Here is a 17,927-nt window from a genome sequence, read left to right as displayed (position 1 = left end):
CCCGGAAGAACACTTAATGTCGAGGAGCAACCGAAGAACAAATCACCCCCACCGGGCGAGTCAGAGGCTACAACAGAGGGTGCGATTTGTCCAGAGATTGAGGAAACACCGACAGAAGCAGGAAACCCTTCCGTCCTGGCGTACCAGAAGTATTTCTTCTATCAGCAAGGTCCGCTGGTGTCTGCATCTGTCAAGTTCTCGGAGAAGAAGAGCATAATTGGTGACGACGACGATGATTAGACGTATCAAACCCGTGTCTGTATTATTGACCACGCACCAGTCAACCGAAAAATGCAAAGCGATGCTGGCTCAAATCTACAAAGCCCAGGGTAGCAACCTCGTCGAATGTTTAAGTCAAGTCCTGGGCGACATCGACCTCGCCAACGATGCCCTCCTTGATGCGCAATAGCAACGTGATTTTCCACGGCTCGATCTTGGAGATCGTGTCGAACTGGAACACGGCATCAGCGAATGCATCAGCATTGAAAGCCTCGTAACTCTGGTTCATGGCCTGCAAGAACTTGCCTTCACGGCTGTCTGCGAAAGTATAGTCGATATCCTGGAACTCCTCCCACTTCATCTGCACGAGCACCGTGTCCTTGGTGGCCAGCGCGCAGATACCAGCATTAAGCAGGTGGTTTTTGGCATTAAACTTAAGCAAATTCGACTCCATCGAAGTTTTCGCGATGCTCTCGTAGATCTCCAATGCCGCGTCGTACCTGAACAGCAGTAGCAGAATCAGTTAGAAAAAAACTTCTTTTCTACTATCATAGAGTAGGATGGTGACATACTTTTCCAGCTCTGCCGAGAACTGCGCCACCTTGAGCATCATGTTATTTGCCGAAGACGACTGGTTCTCTCCAGAGAAATAGTCGGCAGCCTGCCGGTACGCTTCGAGCGCTTCCTCCTTGTTGTCTTGCTGCTCGTAGATCTCACCAATCTGCTTCTGCAGCTTAGCAGCGTTCGAGAAGCGACCGGCATCGCACAGCATCGAGATAGCCGTCTTAAAATGCACCATGGCATCTGTACAGCAGCAATTATAAGGTGGTCAGCTCCTATCAATACAGTCATCTCGGTACAGCACTCACCCATAGGGTTCACTTTGGCCAGAGCCTCCGCTGCTTGCTGGTAGAACTGGGCAGCACGAGAGTTCTCATTCAAACGCGACTGCAGCAAAACAAAAACAACGCAATCTTTCAGCAGCATTCAAGCAATCTCACTCGCTTAAACGTACCTGGCAGCGTGCACATCTCTCATATGCTTCGGCAGCCTTTTGCCCTGCGTTGCAGAAAAAAAGGTTAGTTACTGCAAGTTTAAGTCAATTCATTGAGACGCGTACAGTTCTTAGCGATCTTGAACTGGTTGCCGGCCTTCTCAAAAAGGTCACTGGCGTCTTCGTTTCGCTGCGAGCTCGAGCCAAAAGAGAAGAACGAAGATTTCTTCAGCGCCTTCTCGCCCTGCGCCAGGAAGTCGTTCGCCTTGCCTTCAGCGGACATTATTCTCTGCCAAAAGTGGTACTGATCCCCCCCCCCATGTAACGAATTACGATCTAAAATGGTGTGGTGCACATACTGCATTGCGAAAAGTTGCCGGTCAAAATTCGGACATCTAAGGTAAATTGCCAGTTTAACGGATTAATGATACGGAAGAATATCGTGTCTATTCGGACATCAGCTCTATGACATTTAAACACTAGCCGAGCGCCGCCGCTACGCGGCGGTGAATTAGGTTTAGTTCTACACGTTTTGGCATTCCCGCCTACGCTACGCTTCGGCGGGATAACTATTTAAAAAAACGCTGAACCCATGTGTACCAGAATCGGATTTTTTAATTTATTAATTTGGGTCAGCATCATGCTTACCAGATTTAATAATAAATATTCTAATGATCTTATATCAAGGTTCTTAATGCAAATTCTTTTTTATTGCTGGCTATCACTGTATCTTCATCCTCCACCAGCACTTCAAATAACATTTATACAAACGCTACACAATACGTTTAGTTTAGCGTCGTGCTCGAAATTACGGGCCATTTCTGAGCCGCTATGAAACTTAGCTCACATCAGCGCAAACGATAGTAATGGCCTGTCCAGCTTGCACTACTTATTAACACCTGCCTGCACTGCCTATTTCAGCTTGTACGTAACTAAAGATTGCTCACTTCTCATATCAAACTCAATGAAAGCTAAAACAATAAAATATACGTTCATTATGTGCTGATTCAGAATTAGCACTCGAATCTGTGTCAGTTATGAATCATAACTGACACAAAACTCATAACTTATGATTGAAGCACTTAGATATTGTATCGCAAGACGCTCGCTGCTGTTGCTGTTGACAGTAGTGTTTTCTATTTGATAATTTAACGATGATTCCAGGATTATTGGACGTCATTTAGGCTCCAAGTTTATTAACGTTTCTTTATGGTGTCTACTTAGCCAGCTATAATTAACACCTCTCGTGTTTTGTTGTTGTGCTGCCGCTCCATTTAAAATCGTATCCTACGCCCCTGTCGGCGACACGTCCGCCAGTTAAGTAGTATCGGATTTTGCTGCCTAACAACTCTTAGAAAACAATGGCTTACAGCAGTCTCTTAGAAAGCAATGGTTACTGCAGTAACACATATGAGTTCATTCTATTCAATCTAAAACTGTTTATCTTTATGGATCAGGTGACAGCGTTTATTGGCACAGCGTTGTTCTTACGGCCAGCTTCTGTTGTACGTGTACTACTATTTGACAGCTCAATCAATTACCTCACACTCAGATATGTTCTTAATATTTCTACAACAGAAATGTTGTGCCTATTATTTTAGTCATTGTAACTTGCAGAAACTATTTAGAGCATAGTATTACGTATATTATAGTATGGCCTCGAAAACACGCATTCCTACGTGTACGCTAAGCACCTTGCAGCATAGGAAGCTTCTTAAGGGGCTATTTCATTTGAGAATAAGTAACTCTGGTTAGAACTCAAATATTAAAAGTAACATGCATTATTAAAATAGTAAACACCTCGTAATATAGAAACGATGCCGCCTTCGGATTCCGGTAATGGATAGTCTTGTGCAAATCTCCATATGTGCTCTGTGAACCACATGAATTTACTGATGTAAGCTACATAATCCGGTTTTAACCAATTGGAGCCGCCTTCGCTCCGCTCGACAGCCAATGAGAATGCTCAAAAACCTGAGCGTTTCGTGTGACGGACGGACAGACACCGTGCTAGCCTTGATACTTTAGGACTAGCCGTTCGCCGCCGCTACGCGGCGGAGTGGCATGGTTTGTTGGAGATGAGGTGGCCGCAAATTTAGTGCTTCGTGGTGTCGTGTGTTTTGTAACCGTGGTTCACCCCATAGAATTTGGCATCGTGTATATAACCACTTGCCATTCCGTAGTCTCATTCGGCCCCGTATAATATCGTGGTTTGGAACGTTTCCGTTACCCCGTAGTACAGATTGGATGTTGTTTTCTTCAATGGCCCATGCTCGTTCGTACTCTTCCCGGCTCCGTGGTTCCTGCTCACCCGTGACCCACGCTGCTCAGCGGTTATGCCCTCTCTCTTGTGGGCTCATGCTTCTTAATACGGCCTTTTTTGTAAATGCTAACTTTTCTATGTTCTCAAACGTTTACGTGGGTTGCACTGGCTTCGTGGTAGATACTATTTCGTGGCAATTGGCCTTCCATCGCCGGTGCTCTAGCCGAAGTGTGCTATTCCGTGGTTTGGTGTCTCCATGCAGTCGTGTTGTTCCGTCGCCCGTGTATCGTGCTCTCCTGGTGAGGTTCCATCGACCGCGGTATCACACTATCGTGCAATCACGGTGTGGTAATGCTGTCTATGGTATTGTGCTACGTAGTGTATATGCGCTGTCGTGTTATCGTGTTCTACAACGGTATCATGCTCCACAGTGTGCAGTCGTGGTCACCCCGAGCACCCCCCCGTGTATCTCCTGGCTGGTCCGCCGTCCGTGCAATCGAGTTCTAATCTACTACTGACCTCCGTGGCTCGGTAAGCTCAGGTTCTACACTGGTATCGATCTTCGCGGCTGCGTTCTCCCATCTTTAGTGGCATAGTTCGTGCTATCGTACTAACTTCTGATGTCGGGGTTGGTCTGTCGTCTGGGCGATCGCTAGCTACCGTGGTATCGTGCTGTGGGTCTCCGTGAGCTTCGATTCTACCCTAATAGCGTGCTCCAAAGCTCGGTGATTTCCCGCTTATGCTCTCCCGTGGCTTCGTGTTAGGTTCATCGTCTGTGCTTCATGTTCTACCGTGGTGCTATGGGAGAATTGCTTCACGTGCATCTTACCGTTTCCGTGGCCCGTGTTTTTCAGCATGTTGGGGTGTCATTACTTCAGTTACTTTCCGTGATCCGTACGTTCCCATCATATTCTTGCCATTCCAAGTTTTCATGGTAGCATGCTCGTCCGCGGTTCGTGCTTTTCAGAATTGCTAACTGCCTTCATTGATTTAGTCCTCTTTCAATGTCCGTGGCCTTCCGTGCTTCGTGTTCTTCCCTGTACCCCATCGTGCACATATTGTGCCCCGGTGCTCCTTCGTGTTTCGTGTTCTTGTATATCCACTTGCCTCGCGCTAATTCAATCGCAAACGCTGCTTTTATTTTGTTTGATGTATGCTACATATCGTGTTGGAAAGTGCGCACAATATCTTAAGGTCGTACACTACGCGCGCGAATACAAAGGAATACGATCCTTTTTTTTCAGCGGGCGGAGTGATTATGTGGGGTGGGATGGTGGGAAGCAACTATATTCACATTTTAAAAGTTTTCGAATAATAAATTGTGCACCTTTATCTGACGCAAATAAATACTATAGCTTAATTATTTATAACTAATAAATATATCTCAAACGCTGCTTATTAAAAAGGTGTTGTACTACTACAAACGTCTGCAAGCAATAATAAGAATTATGCTTCGAATAATACTACGAAAATCAGTATTGTAAGTTAAATTATTATAAAAGTACTACGAAGCCAGAACAAATCATATTTTTGCCAATAAGTACTAACGTTTCGATTGAGGCCGAAATACGAGTCACCAAATCCTACAATTTTTTTCAACAGCTCCTACGACGATATAGTACGTGTGTGCACATCGGCGCCTTTTAATTATGCGAACTAACGCGTACACAGGCAGCGCCCTTCGCGTGAGGTGGCGGCAGTTGAAAATGAGAGCAAAATGAAATTTGAACGGTGCATTTAAGTACGATGTGTAGACCACATACAGTGTGTACACCACAAAAAGTCAATTTTGGCCAAACGACGCCGCCTTCGCTGCGCTCGGCAGCCAGTGGAATGCGCGTATTTGCGTTACATTTTAGAACCCTACCCTCGGACGGACAGACGAACACCACACTCCACTAGGGGGGTAAGACTAGCCGTTCGCCGCCGCTACGCGGCGGAGTGGCATGGTTTGTTGGAGATGAGGTGACCACAAATTTAAGTGCTTCTTGGTGTCGCGTACTTTGTTAGCCTCGTTCACCTCAGTAGGTTTTGGCTTCGTGTACTTAACCACTTACCATTCCGTAGTCTCATGTGGACCCGTATAATATCGTGGTTTGGTACCCCGTACTACAGGTTGGATGTCATGTTCTTCAATGGTCGGCGCTCTTCAATGATCTTCCTGGCTTCGAGGTTCTTTGCTCACCCGTGGCACACGCTGCTTAGTGGTTACGCGCTATCTCTTTTGGGGTCACTCGCCTTAGTACGGTCCGTTTAGTGGCTGCTCACTATTCCCTGCTCTCAAACGTTTACGTGGGCGGCACCGGTTTCATGATACATAGTCATTCGTGGCCGATTCCGTGGGATGGTACCTCCATGCAGTCTTGCTGTTCCGTCTCCCGTGTAACGTGTTTTCCTCGTGTGGCTCCATGGACCGCGTTATCGCGCTATCGTGCACTCGCGGTGTGGCTTTGTTGTCTATGCATTTGTGCTCGCGTAGTTTATATGCGGTGCCCGTGTTACTGTGTTCTACAATGGTATAGTGCTTTGTAGTCTGCAATCGTGGTCGCTCCCTCGTGCTTCCATGCCTGATCCGCCGTCCGTGCAATGGTACAATCGTTTTCCGTGACTCAGTGATCTTAAGCTCTACACTGGTATCGTGCTTCGTGGTTCAGTGATCCCCAGTCTATATATATAGCTCCCGTGGCTGCGTTCTCCCATGTTTTAGTGGCTGGATCACCGTCCACGTTATCGTGTTCTTCGTGATTTCGTGGCTGGTATGGTGTCTGTGCTATCGGGTTCTTCTGTGGTATCGCGCTCCGTGGCCTGGTGAGCTCCGGTTCTACCCTTGTATCGTGCTCTAATGCTCGGTGATTTCCCCTTTGTGTCTCGTGGCCACGTGTTTGGTCCGCCCATGTGCTCCGTGCTCCACCGTGGCGCTATTGGAGAATACGTTTCCGTGCACTCTTACCGCTACGTGCTCTACTGTGGCCTCGAACGTGCGTGCTCTTCCGTAGTCGTGCTTTTCAGCATGCTGGGGTGTCTATATAATTCGTATCTTTCCGTGGCCCGTACGCTCCCGTCATATTCTTGTCCTTATGTCCTTTTCATGGCTGTTTGCTTTTCCGTCTTTCACGCTACGCATAATACTTCGTGGATTGCATCAGCTAAGTCTTCTATCATCGTCCATGACCTACCGTGCTTCGTGTTGCTCTTCTATTCCATCGTGTTTCGTGTTCTTGCTGAGTCACGTGCCTCCGCGCTAACTTAATCACAAACGGTGCTCCCATTTTGTTTGATGTACGCAGCATATATTGTTGGAAAGCTTACACAATCTCTTAAGGTCGCACACTACGCGCGCAAATACAAAGGAAGACGATACTTTCTTACGGAGGTAGTGTGGGGTGCAGGGGTGTAAGCCACAATAGTCATATTTTAAAGCTTTCGCAATATTACTAATAGTAATACAATTGTGATTCATTTTCTAACGCTGAAATTTTTTTATGTGTACTACTACTACTACAAATAATTGCAAGCAAAAATCTGAGATGTCTTTAGAATAGTACTACGCAAAACAGTATTGTAAGTTTAAAATTTTGAAAAGTACTACGAAGCCTAAAACATCATTATATATCCAATAAGTACTAAATCTGCGATTGAGGCCGAAATAAAGGTCACCAGGGCCTACAATTTTTTTCAACAGCTCCTACGACGATATACATGTAGTACGTGTGTGCTCATCGGCGGCTTATAATTATGCTAACTAACGCGCACACAGGCAGCGCCCTTTGCGTGGCCTTGCATACCGCAGCTGAAAATTAGAGCAAAATGAAATTTAAGCGGCGCTTTTAAGTACGATGTGTAGTCCACATACAGTGTGTACAAAACACAATACCGATTTTAGCCAATGGGGGCCGCCTTCGCTGCGCTCGGCAGCCAGTAGAACGCGCGTATTTGCGTCCCCCTTTATTAACCCTACCCTCAGACGGACTGACAGACACAGACCAGACTCCACTAGAGGGGTAAGACTAGCCGTTCGCCGCCGCTACGCGGCGGAGGTGGCAGGCTGTAGTCCCAGGGGAAATGGGCTCACGCCTTCGCTGCGCTCCGGCGTAAACATCTTTTACGTAAACGTGATGTATTAAATGCATATGAAATTGAATATTCCTACTCCGAACCAAAGACCTGCCTGTAGACAATGTTCTGGGCGTAGACCCCATGCTCCTTCTCCAGCTTTGGGTACTTGACCAGCGCCTTGAATCTTGATCTTGAAGTAACTCGCGATATCGCAACGTACAGCTGCCCGTGGGAGAAGCAAGGCGTAGCAAGATACAGCCCCAAGTACTGCACCGTTTGTCCTTGCGCCTTGTTAATCGTCATCGCTAAGGCCGGTTGGACAGGAAACTGCTTGCGTCTCAAATAAAACGGAAAGCTCCGAATGTCTCCGCCACTGATGAAAACAATGCGGGGGATCAACACATGTTGCCCTTGTCGCTCACCGGTCATGATTGTGGCGTGGATGACATGTGGCTTGAGGGCCACAATTCGAAGCCGTGTTCCGTTGCACAACCCTAGATCTGGATTTAGGTTCCGCATCATCATGATAGGCATTCCTACCTTGAGAGTCAACTTGTGGGGAGGCATTCCACTGATATTCATCGAGTGGAGTACCTCCTGCTCGAAGAAATTGCCGTCACCGTCGTCTTGTACAGAATCGGAAGACATGTATTCCCGCGCCTGTCCAGTTAATCGATCGGTCACCGCTTCATTGATGCGGTGCACGTTTGCGTTCGTGGTCGTGAGGATCGTTCGGTTAGCGAAATACTCGTCGGTAGCAACCTCGGGGTTATTAATCTCGCCATACATCTCGTCAATGATCCGATCCATGCCTCTTGGAATAACGCCCGGACGAATTTCCTGGTCATCGTCCTCTGGCACATTAGGATTCTCAATCAGCATATCGCGCGGGATCTTCATGTAATCGCTTCCTAGGGAAGGAGTTACATCATGCCTTCCCTCCCCGACTTGCAGCAGGAACTCGGAGAGCGCAGCCATTTCTTCAGCTGTGTCTACAGTATCAGCTGTGCGCACTCGCATGTTTTCCGTAAGACGGAACGTCTGGAATTGGGGCCACAGCCTAGACGACTTGAGGCAAGCGTCAATTGTCTCGACGGGTGTTCCATTCTTTAACGACCGGGAGAATCTGGCGGAAATCTCCCGAAAGTACAAACACTTTCCCCCCAAAAGGCTCGGTATCGTTATCAAGTATGTCCCGCAGTGTTCTGCCTACTGCCTTGAATGCGTGGCGATGAGCCATAGGTGCTTCGTCCCAAATAATCAAACTTGCATGCTTGATCAACTCCTGAATATGGGAGTTCTTCCTGATACCGCACGTCGAGCTCTCGTTCAATTTCTAAAGGGATCTTGGATGTAGAATGCGCTGTCCTACCACCCATAAGTAAGAGCGAGGCAATACCGCTAGACGCCACTGCGATGGCGATTTTCCCCGAGAGTCTGACTTTGGCCAGTATGTTTCGAAGCAGTGTAGATTTTCCAGTACCACCCGGGCCATCGACAAAAAATAGTTTCTTGCCTTCCTCCGGGCATTCAACCGCTTCAATACTCTGGTCGTAAACCACCCGCTGACTTTCGTTTAGCTGATCTTCTGTGTTTACAATCGCCTCCAAAGCTGACGCATCGTATCCAGTGAGATCGCGTCGTAGTAATCCGTTTTGGCGAAGCGCTTCACGAATCAATGTTGGGAACGACCCCAACTGAGGAAGTTCGTCGAAGTCAGCTACCGCATACCCACTCGATTGAAGTAGTTCTTGAATGCTCATCAGCGTTTCAAATTCGACCAACGCCGACTTGAAGGGGTCCATCAAAGCCTGATGTTTGCGTGCGAAGTCTTGGGAAAGATCCGCGAAAAACCGATCCCATAGAACACCAACATTTGCTGGAGCTGAATACACCAGAATGGCGACGAAGAGCTGGCGTAGTTGATACGGCATTTGGAACTCAGCCGCTTCCCTCAAACACGAAACCCACTCGTTGTCATTCTCCCCTCCCGCGCCGCAATTTGGAATGTTGGGCACACAATTCCGTTAACCGTTCTCAAGTCTTCAAACGACATTGGACCTCTACGCTGACAGAGCAGTAGCCGAAGGTAGAACCGCTCCATATCTCGAGGAGACACGTGAATCATGCGACCAACAGCAGCTTGGTACTGTTTCCGCCGAACCCACTTTTTCGGTTGCCCTTTCTCCGGCGCTTTCCAGCAGAACTCTTTAGGGATGTCCTGATACAACATCGTCCTGGCAATATGATTTTGAGGCTCTTCACTCGCACACACCTCAAAGAATCTGGTCAGCATCGTGTGACTACCACGTTCCAAAACCGCCTCCGGGGTTTCCGTCTCGCGAAAGCAAATTGTCTGGCCTGACTCGAGATGAACCGTTAGCTGTGTCACCGCATGGGTTTTCCCCTGAATTGTGAAATCGAGCAGGCGCATGCAAGCTTCCACCGGAGAAATGTACCGGGCGCTCAAGAAACGTAGAATTTTATTTGGTTCTTGACGCGCACTCTGCTGCCCTCCTCGGACTTCTTCCACAGCGAGTATAGCCATGTCGGGTCCTTTGTACACATACTTGTACAGGTATTTAACCGCAGTAATATCCGTGCGCACTTCGACATTGATGTGGCAGTTGTACTTCTGGGATAAGTACGGGTTGTACGGTACAACCCACTGGTTGATCGTAGCATTGTCGTATTCTCTGCCTTTGAACTTTAGAACACCTTCTTGCTGTCGACGTCGTCTGTACACTGGATATCCATTGGCATTGGCTTGTGTAACTTCTGCTAAGGGCTTCGGATATCCTTTGGTGCACTTGCCGTCCTTCATACACGCGCAGGAAGGGTTTGCAGGCCCGCATGGACCATGGAGCATGCATGACATGACCGTCTCATACAGCGGAGGGTTTGTATCCTTATCTGGGATCTCAGCGCATACCATCTTGTCTACGATCTCGCGGGTTCGAGGTTTGTCTTCGTCAGCCAAAATAATCAATACGTGAGCGTGGGGGAGCCCTCGTTTTTGAAGCTCGACAACGTAAATCCGACGCGCACTCGCCCCAGAACGCCTTGGTTTAAATCATCAAGCGTCGCTTGCAATTTCTGCTGCCACACGCGAGCCACGATGTCTGGTCGATCTTGAGCTGTCTGGGTCTCGGAAGGTATCGCTTCAAGAATCTCGTCCCACTTGGGGTTGCACGTTTCAGTGAGGAAGACGTCGGGCCGTCCATACTCGCGTACAATTGCCATCGAATCTTGATACGACTTGTACATGGACCGCGGGCTACCCAGGTGCGAAGCCGGTAGTATGATACGCTTGCCAACCTGATTAAGAAAGTGGGTAGGTCGTACTCTGCCGCCTCCGTCGGGTGCACCAATCTGTTCTGGGCCCGGTCATATTCCGACAGCAGTACTTCTCCATCCGCCAGAGCCAAAGTATCTTCGTTGAGCAAAGCGTCTTGTTAACCCCTGTATTGATCGGCGCGAAGTGTTTTCTGATTGTCGGCCACCCAGCGAAGCTGCTCTTGCTCACATTTTGCACGCTGATCTACACACCACTGTTGAAATAGACGCCCACCTTGGTGGAGAGCGGACTGATCATCCACTTTCTGCTGAAGGCGGAACGCGACGTGCTCACGGAGCGACATCGCCTTCTTGTTTCGATACTCAGCACCATTCGCGAACTCGTCTGTGTAGGTCCAGCTTTTCTCTTCATATGGAAGGAGAAGCGGGTATTGGAGTGGATCGTAATCGGCGTGAGTTTTGTACAAACGTAGCAGTCTTTGATCGCGTGTAAAGAGTAGTAGATCCCGAGGCTGAGCCAGGTTGCCATCCTCAATGAGAGGCGCAGCCACTTCAGACACAGTGGGGCGGTTATGCGTCCTCGGTCGCGAGGATTTGTCGTGCAGACGGAAGATCAAGTCTACTGGAGCCTCCGTGTTGTGTTGACGCACCTGCTGCCCAAAGTGGAGGAACCGTTGCGCCAATGGGTTGTGCTCTGCCATCATTTTCTCGATGTCTAGTAGTGCAACACGATCCAGATCCGCGAATATACCAAGACGTCGCTCCACGCGGCGCTGCATGTCTGGATCCACAATGTAGATCTGCGCAAACTTGGGTGCTACCCGCGACGGTCTATGTGGGGAAGGAGGGACCCTAGGTAGTGCCCCATAGCCCCTTGAATGCGATATGTGTACACCCCGTGAGTACTCGCAACGCTCTCGTCTTGATGTACATTTTGAAACGATCGGTTTGAGCACGAAGCACCAATCGACGTAAACGCGAAGGCTTGGTTGTAGGCACGGATTTGACGGCGAAACTCGGGATCTCCGTACAGCTGAAGCAGTTTTGGTGGCGCGGGGTGCAGTGGAGGCAGCTTTACCCTGCCTGCCAGACAGCATGATATCGCAGACTCCCCAGGCCACTTCCAAGCATTGCAGACCGGACAAACTGTTGTAGCCGGGAGCTTGTGTCGGCCGTTGACCACGTGATCGCCCGTTATCATGGACGCGTCGAAGTCTGCAAGGGAAATAAGAGCTTGGCCATGACGGACGCATTGGCGTCGAGTGCGCACCCGCTCCAGTTCTTGCTGACGCTCCTCATCCGTTAAGCGATCTCGTCGATAACCTTCCTGCTGTCGGTGAAGCTCACGTTCAGCATCTCGTCTTGTCCGACAGATCGGCCCGTCGATCGGCGTGCTGTTGGCGGTTTAGCTCACGCTCAGCGTCCCGGTCTTCTGGTGGTAGCTCCGCTCGGCGAACTGCATGCTGTTGGCGGTTTAGGTCGCGTTCGTATTGTCGCTGCTGTTGATTTAGCTCCGCCATGTGTGCTGTTTGCTGCTGCCGATTATTCACTCGTTGTTCGTGAAGATCTTCTCCATGTAACCGAGCTCTTCGGGCACGCTTGCGCTCTGCGTCTTTTTTCCTCGCACGATCACGCTGAGAGAGTGACATATTAGCTCGTCTTGTGCGAGATCTCTGTGCGTCGCGTGTACGGTCGCGATCTGTCTGAGACAGTGTCCTGTTAGCTCGTCTTTCGCGAGCTCGTTGCGCAGCTGACACCGGAATCGCTTCTTGAACAGGAGCTGGAGGTATTAAAAGCACTGCCAATGAAGCCACCTCGGTAGCTCCCGCTTGATACGCTGCCTCCATATGGGCCGCAAACCGGCGCTGAAATATCACAGGATCGGACTCTTCCGTCTTTTCCCCTCGCTCTTGAAAACGGCCAGCTTGACCTTCCGTAACTTCCGTAACTTCGGTCTCGTCTTGATGCACGCTGAGGGCCTTCAGCTCTTTGTTCAAGTCGTAGCGTTTCTTCCTGCGCTTGGTCTGACGTCGTTTTCGTGCATCCTTTTCCTCTTGCATGGGTGTCGCGTTAATGCGCTCGTTCTCGCGCAGGGCCTCCTCGAGTTCCTCGCGCGTCCTTTTCCGCTTAGTTCAAGCCATAGTTCTGCGAACACGAAAACGTGACGCGTTAGACATAGTCTAAGTACACCGCACGTAGCAGTAGGTTTTCATAGAGTAGTGTGTTGGAATACGCGTACTACCCGGGATTGCTTGCTCCCATCAAGGTTATCTCCGATCACTTCTCCCACACTCACGGGCCGTGAGGCCCGGAGCGGTTTTAGTTTGCAAATTGTGCAGTCGAATCTTCAAGGTTGGGCCCCCGGATAGTACTGTAGCTTGAGGTGCGATATCCTTTTGCCAAAAAGGCGGCCGTTAATTGCAAAGGCTGGGTATTGATAGGCTATTACAGCCCCCATCCCATCTGTCGGTTAAAAGAGGCCAGTTACGGTACCCCTCCTGACCAACTGCACGCACGCAATGTGCGTGCCCATCAATAACCATTACGGGCCCGGCTCAACTGGTTCGCTGTCGGGTTTGCGGTCAATGGACCAGGTGCCAAATGTGCTCTCGCGCAGAGTGGGCGGTGGGATAAAGCCCCAAGACCCCAGAGGGCTCTAGAGCTTAATCCCCATAGCACGGCTACCTACTTGCAGGATAAAATCCCGCAAGTTATAAGCTACCCCCTAAGCAGCCCCAGGAACCTCGGGCTATCTGTGTATGTGTGTCTTGCTAGCTACTAATGTAAACTAACATGCATACACGCAGCGTACCTTGAGTAACGTGGCGTTCCGCTGCTTCCGTTATGAAAATGGGGGCAAAATGAAATTTAAACTGTGCATTTTAAGTACGATGTGTAGCCCACATACAATGTGTACACCACATAATACGATTTTAGCGAATCGACGCCGCCTTCGCTGCGCTCGGCAGCCAGTAGAACGCGCGTATTAGCGTTACATTTTAGAACCCTAGCCCGTTACGGACGGACGTACGGACAGACACACGTCAGACTCCAGTAGGGGGGTAAGATAGTATGGCCTCGAAAACACGCATTCCTACGTGTACGCTAAACACCTTGCAGCATAGGAAGCTTCTTAAGGGGCTATTTCATTTGAGAATAAGTAACTCTGGTTAGAACTCAAATATTAAAAGTAACATGCATTATTAAAATAGTAAACACCTCGTAATATAGAAACGATGCCGCCTTCGGATTCCGGTAATGGATAGTCTTGTGCAAATTTCCATATGTGCTCTGTAAACCACATGAATTTACTGATGTAAGCTACATAATCCGGTTTTAACCAATTGGAGCCGCCTTCGCTCCGCTCGACAGCCAATGAGAATGCTCAAAAACCTGAGCGTTTCGTGTGACGGACGGACAGACACCGTGCTAGCCTTGATACTTTACTAGCCGTTCGCCGCCGCTACGCGGCGGAGGTGACGGACGGACAGACACCGTGCTAGCCTTGATACTTTATGATAGTATGGCCTCGAAAACACGCATTCCTACGTGTACGCTAAGCACCTTGCAGCATAGGAAGCTTCTTAAGGGGCTATTTCATTTGAGAATAAGTAACTCTGGTTAGAACTCAAATATTAAAAGTAACATGCATTACTAAAATAGTAAACACCTCGTAATATAGAAACGATGCCGCCTTCGGATTCCGGTAATGGATAGTCTTGTGCAAATTTCCATATGTGCTCTGTAAACCACATGAATTTACTGATGTAAGCTACATAATCCGGTTTTAACCAATTGGAGCCGCCTTCGCTCCGCTCGACAGCCAATGAGAATGCTCAAAAACCTGAGCGTTTCGTGTGACGGACGGACAGACACCGTGCTAGCCTTGATACTTTAGGATTGTATTAGTAGTCAGTCAATGGGATATGTTTAGAATTTGATTGTACCCAATCAAATCCATAAAAAAAAAATGTTTCAAACTCGGACAATACGGACATATTGTGTCCGAATATATTGTGAATATTTAATATTCTTCAGTAACTTCAAATCAAATGAATATCATTAAAATATCGTAAATATTCGGACAATTATCATATATGTTAGGGTCCTCAGAGGAGTCACTGTGAACCACTTAAACCCCATCGATGTCGACGAAGGCTCTGATTCCCGGCGCTGAATGCGTTTGAACGCTTTGCGGCGTCTGAGAACATGACCATGAAGACTATGTACAAGCTAATTGGTGACGATTCTACAGGAGAAGTACTCTACCTTGTGTTGGACAAGCCTGGCGTCTTTCTTGATTTTAAAGAAAGCTCGAAGGGGTCGTTGTTGTCTAAAACCTCCGTGGCCAGCTACTTTGGGAACGTAAAAAGACATCTTATAGAGCTTTACCCAGCTGTTGGGGCTGTGGCAGGTCGTCGTTTGCAGAAAATAGCTTCTGTACTGGACAAGTATTGCTCGAAGAGGAGTACTGAATTTACCCACCAAGCGCCTCCGTGCACCAAGAAAGACCTACGTCTTTTGACTACTGCAATACTGAGTGAGGCTACCCATGATGACGACTACAAGGACGCTGCACTTATGAATTTACTTTGGTATTTCCTGGGCCGGTCTTCAGATACGATGTCTTTACTCAAAAGTCAAATAGCAGTTTACCCTGGTAGGTATTGAGAGAGCACAGGAGCTCGCAATGACTAAATATCGTGGGCCGGTAGCACTCCGGAATTTAATTTGTTTTTACCATTGATATTTTGGTAATTGTATTTTATTTTGCAGGAGGATGTATCTACATCAATTTTAAGCGAATGAAGTCTGCTAGCTGTCAAGGTGCTTCACTTTTTCACGACCGTGCAAACTTTGCATCTTGCCCTATTCACACAGTTGCCGTGGCCACAATAATGCAATCTACTCCAAGCGAATATTTGCTTGACCACCTCCCTCGCGAACCGGAAGACATCCATCAAATCCACCTAGGTGAGACGTCTCTAGTTGAGCTGCTCGAAGCGAAGGTTGCCTCTGGAAGAGAAGAAGATGCTCTGAAGACCCAGCTTGAGCAGCACCGTTCCACTGTTCCAGGAATCCACGCGTACGTTAACCGATTGCTTCGAAAGTGGAGTGCTTTTTGCACAAAAGATGGAGCCGCTTTGGCGAAAGGGTTGTCATCCCATTCATTTCGGCGCGGCGCTGCTCAAAGTGCAAATGGTAGCAGCAGCATTAGTACCCCTTGGATAATGGATAGGGGCGGTTGGAGTATGACCGCGGTCAGTAAGGCCTTCAATTACATAGTGAACACAACGCAAGAAGATCAAGCTGTGGGAAAAACGCTTGCTGGATGGGATTAAAGAGTGACGCTCGTCTACCAACTTTTGAAGGCTTCGATGATGTAGTCGTCCGTCGGGTTCGTCTACTTCAAGGTCTCCTCTTTGGAATTGCTCAAGGATTCTCGGATACTCTTAGCTTACGCGATGACGCGGTGGAAGTTTTCATGGCGGTTATCATCTTGCATTATCACGACATGGTTCAAATGGCTCCAAGTTCCCCCTATATTGCACGTGTACGACAAGCATTAGGTAAGCTCCATATCACAGAAAGCGAGGTGGCCTCATGGTGCCTTACCATTCACAAGACCCTTATGCGTACACAACACGTAGATTCTCAACAAGCGGGTCGCGGCCAGACCGCTGAGACGAGAGCTGACGAGCTACTTCGCAAGCGAACCACGCTGCTTGAGCAGCAAACAAAAATTGTGGACGGCTTACTGAAGCAAGTCCGCCTGCTCAGCGACCGCGTACAGAAGCTTGAAGGTTCATCTTGTGGTCCGGCAACACCGCTTCCAGTACCACCGCTTCAACCTGGTGCCAGCGATGTCAATCGACCAGCAGCAAGGCTCGCCGCTGCTGGTCGAAGGAAATCAGGACCCAAGTTGCTAACGGCAGTGTGGCTCGAGTGGTTCTGCAAGTTGGAACCCTATGCACATGAAGACCGTAGACGTTACCATGAGATGAAAGTTACGGTTGCATTTATGCGTTTATTCTTACCGAATGGGTATGACGCCACTGGGAACTGCGCTGCCGACAAAGAGCGAATTCTAGAGACTGGTCGTGAAGCTGAAGCGAATATCCGAGTCCTGCTAGATTCACATCACAAGAAGGCGAAATCGTACGGGACTGTGATTAGAGCTCTAAAAGAGATGCACGAGGCGGGCAAGCTAAACGGCCAAATTCAGCATTACCACGCGCAAGTCCGCGAAGGATGCGTCATCGATGACTCGCCTCCAAAGTCCTTTTACAAGCTTTCACTCTGCAACATACAAGATTCAACATGAGGCTACATCTACCAGTCGCCAACATTTCGAGTCATCGCACCGTGTACTGCATCGAGCTGACGACGGCCTTGTGCCAACTTGCGGGTCATGCATGACCTGCGTGAAACCACAAATCATTTTGTAAATACTCTTTTTCCCTCAATACTACACACACTTTACTGGTACCTGGAATTTGTGCTTGTTTGGCCACAACCACCACAATACAAGAACAGTGTTTAAGCCTGCCACAGCGGGAAATGCATCTCACTGGGACGCTGTTGTGATCACCGACCCAACCGACCATTACCTCCCCTGCCACGAGCTCCACACGGGGCCACTTGGCACCACATCAGCTCCACACAGCATACAATGACGGCGAGGTCCATAACCTCCTCCACTATTAACCCCACACTGCATGTAATGGCGGCGAGGGTCACCACCGCCCCGCCACCAGCTCCACACTGCATCACACTGCACGTAAGGGCGGCGAGGGTCATCACCTCCCCCGCCTTCAGCTCCACAAGCGTCTCGTCACAGGATCTCACGCACCGCAGAATTAATACGCCGCACTTCACTTCACGAACCCTTCACGCCACACTCCAGAACTGCTTCCTCGCTGATGGCAAGTTATGATGTATGACACACTTGTTCTAAAAAATTATTAATACTCTTTCAGAGGTTGTCCGATTGTCCGATCAACTTTATTTTTGTCCGAACAGAAACGGTATGGAAGAATATCGTGTCTATTCGGACATCAACTTTATGACATTTAAAGATTGTATTAGTAGTCAGCC

At 48.7% G+C, this 17,927-nt stretch overlaps 1 protein-coding gene across 1 annotated transcript; it reads right to left on the bottom strand.

Moving 5' to 3' along the window:
* Nucleotides 1-236: 236 nt before the first annotated feature.
* PITG_03252 (alpha-soluble NSF attachment protein, putative) lies at nt 237-1,504 on the bottom strand (the record flags this gene model as incomplete). Its single annotated transcript, XM_002906283.1, has 5 exons — nt 237-719; nt 792-1,023; nt 1,089-1,167; nt 1,235-1,278; nt 1,340-1,504. 5 exons carry the CDS (start codon nt 1,494-1,496, stop codon nt 350-352), a joined length of 882 nt encoding a protein of 293 aa, XP_002906329.1.
* Between the last annotated feature and the right edge of the window lie 16,423 nt (nt 1,505-17,927).

This window comes from Phytophthora infestans, genomic scaffold (assembly GCF_000142945.1).
Source record: "Phytophthora infestans T30-4 supercont1.4 genomic scaffold, whole genome shotgun sequence".
In the NCBI taxonomy this organism is placed as follows: domain Eukaryota; phylum Oomycota; class Peronosporomycetes; order Peronosporales; family Peronosporaceae; genus Phytophthora; species Phytophthora infestans.
Note: the sequence above shows the minus strand (reverse complement) of the source record. Positions and strands in the feature narration are given on the sequence as shown.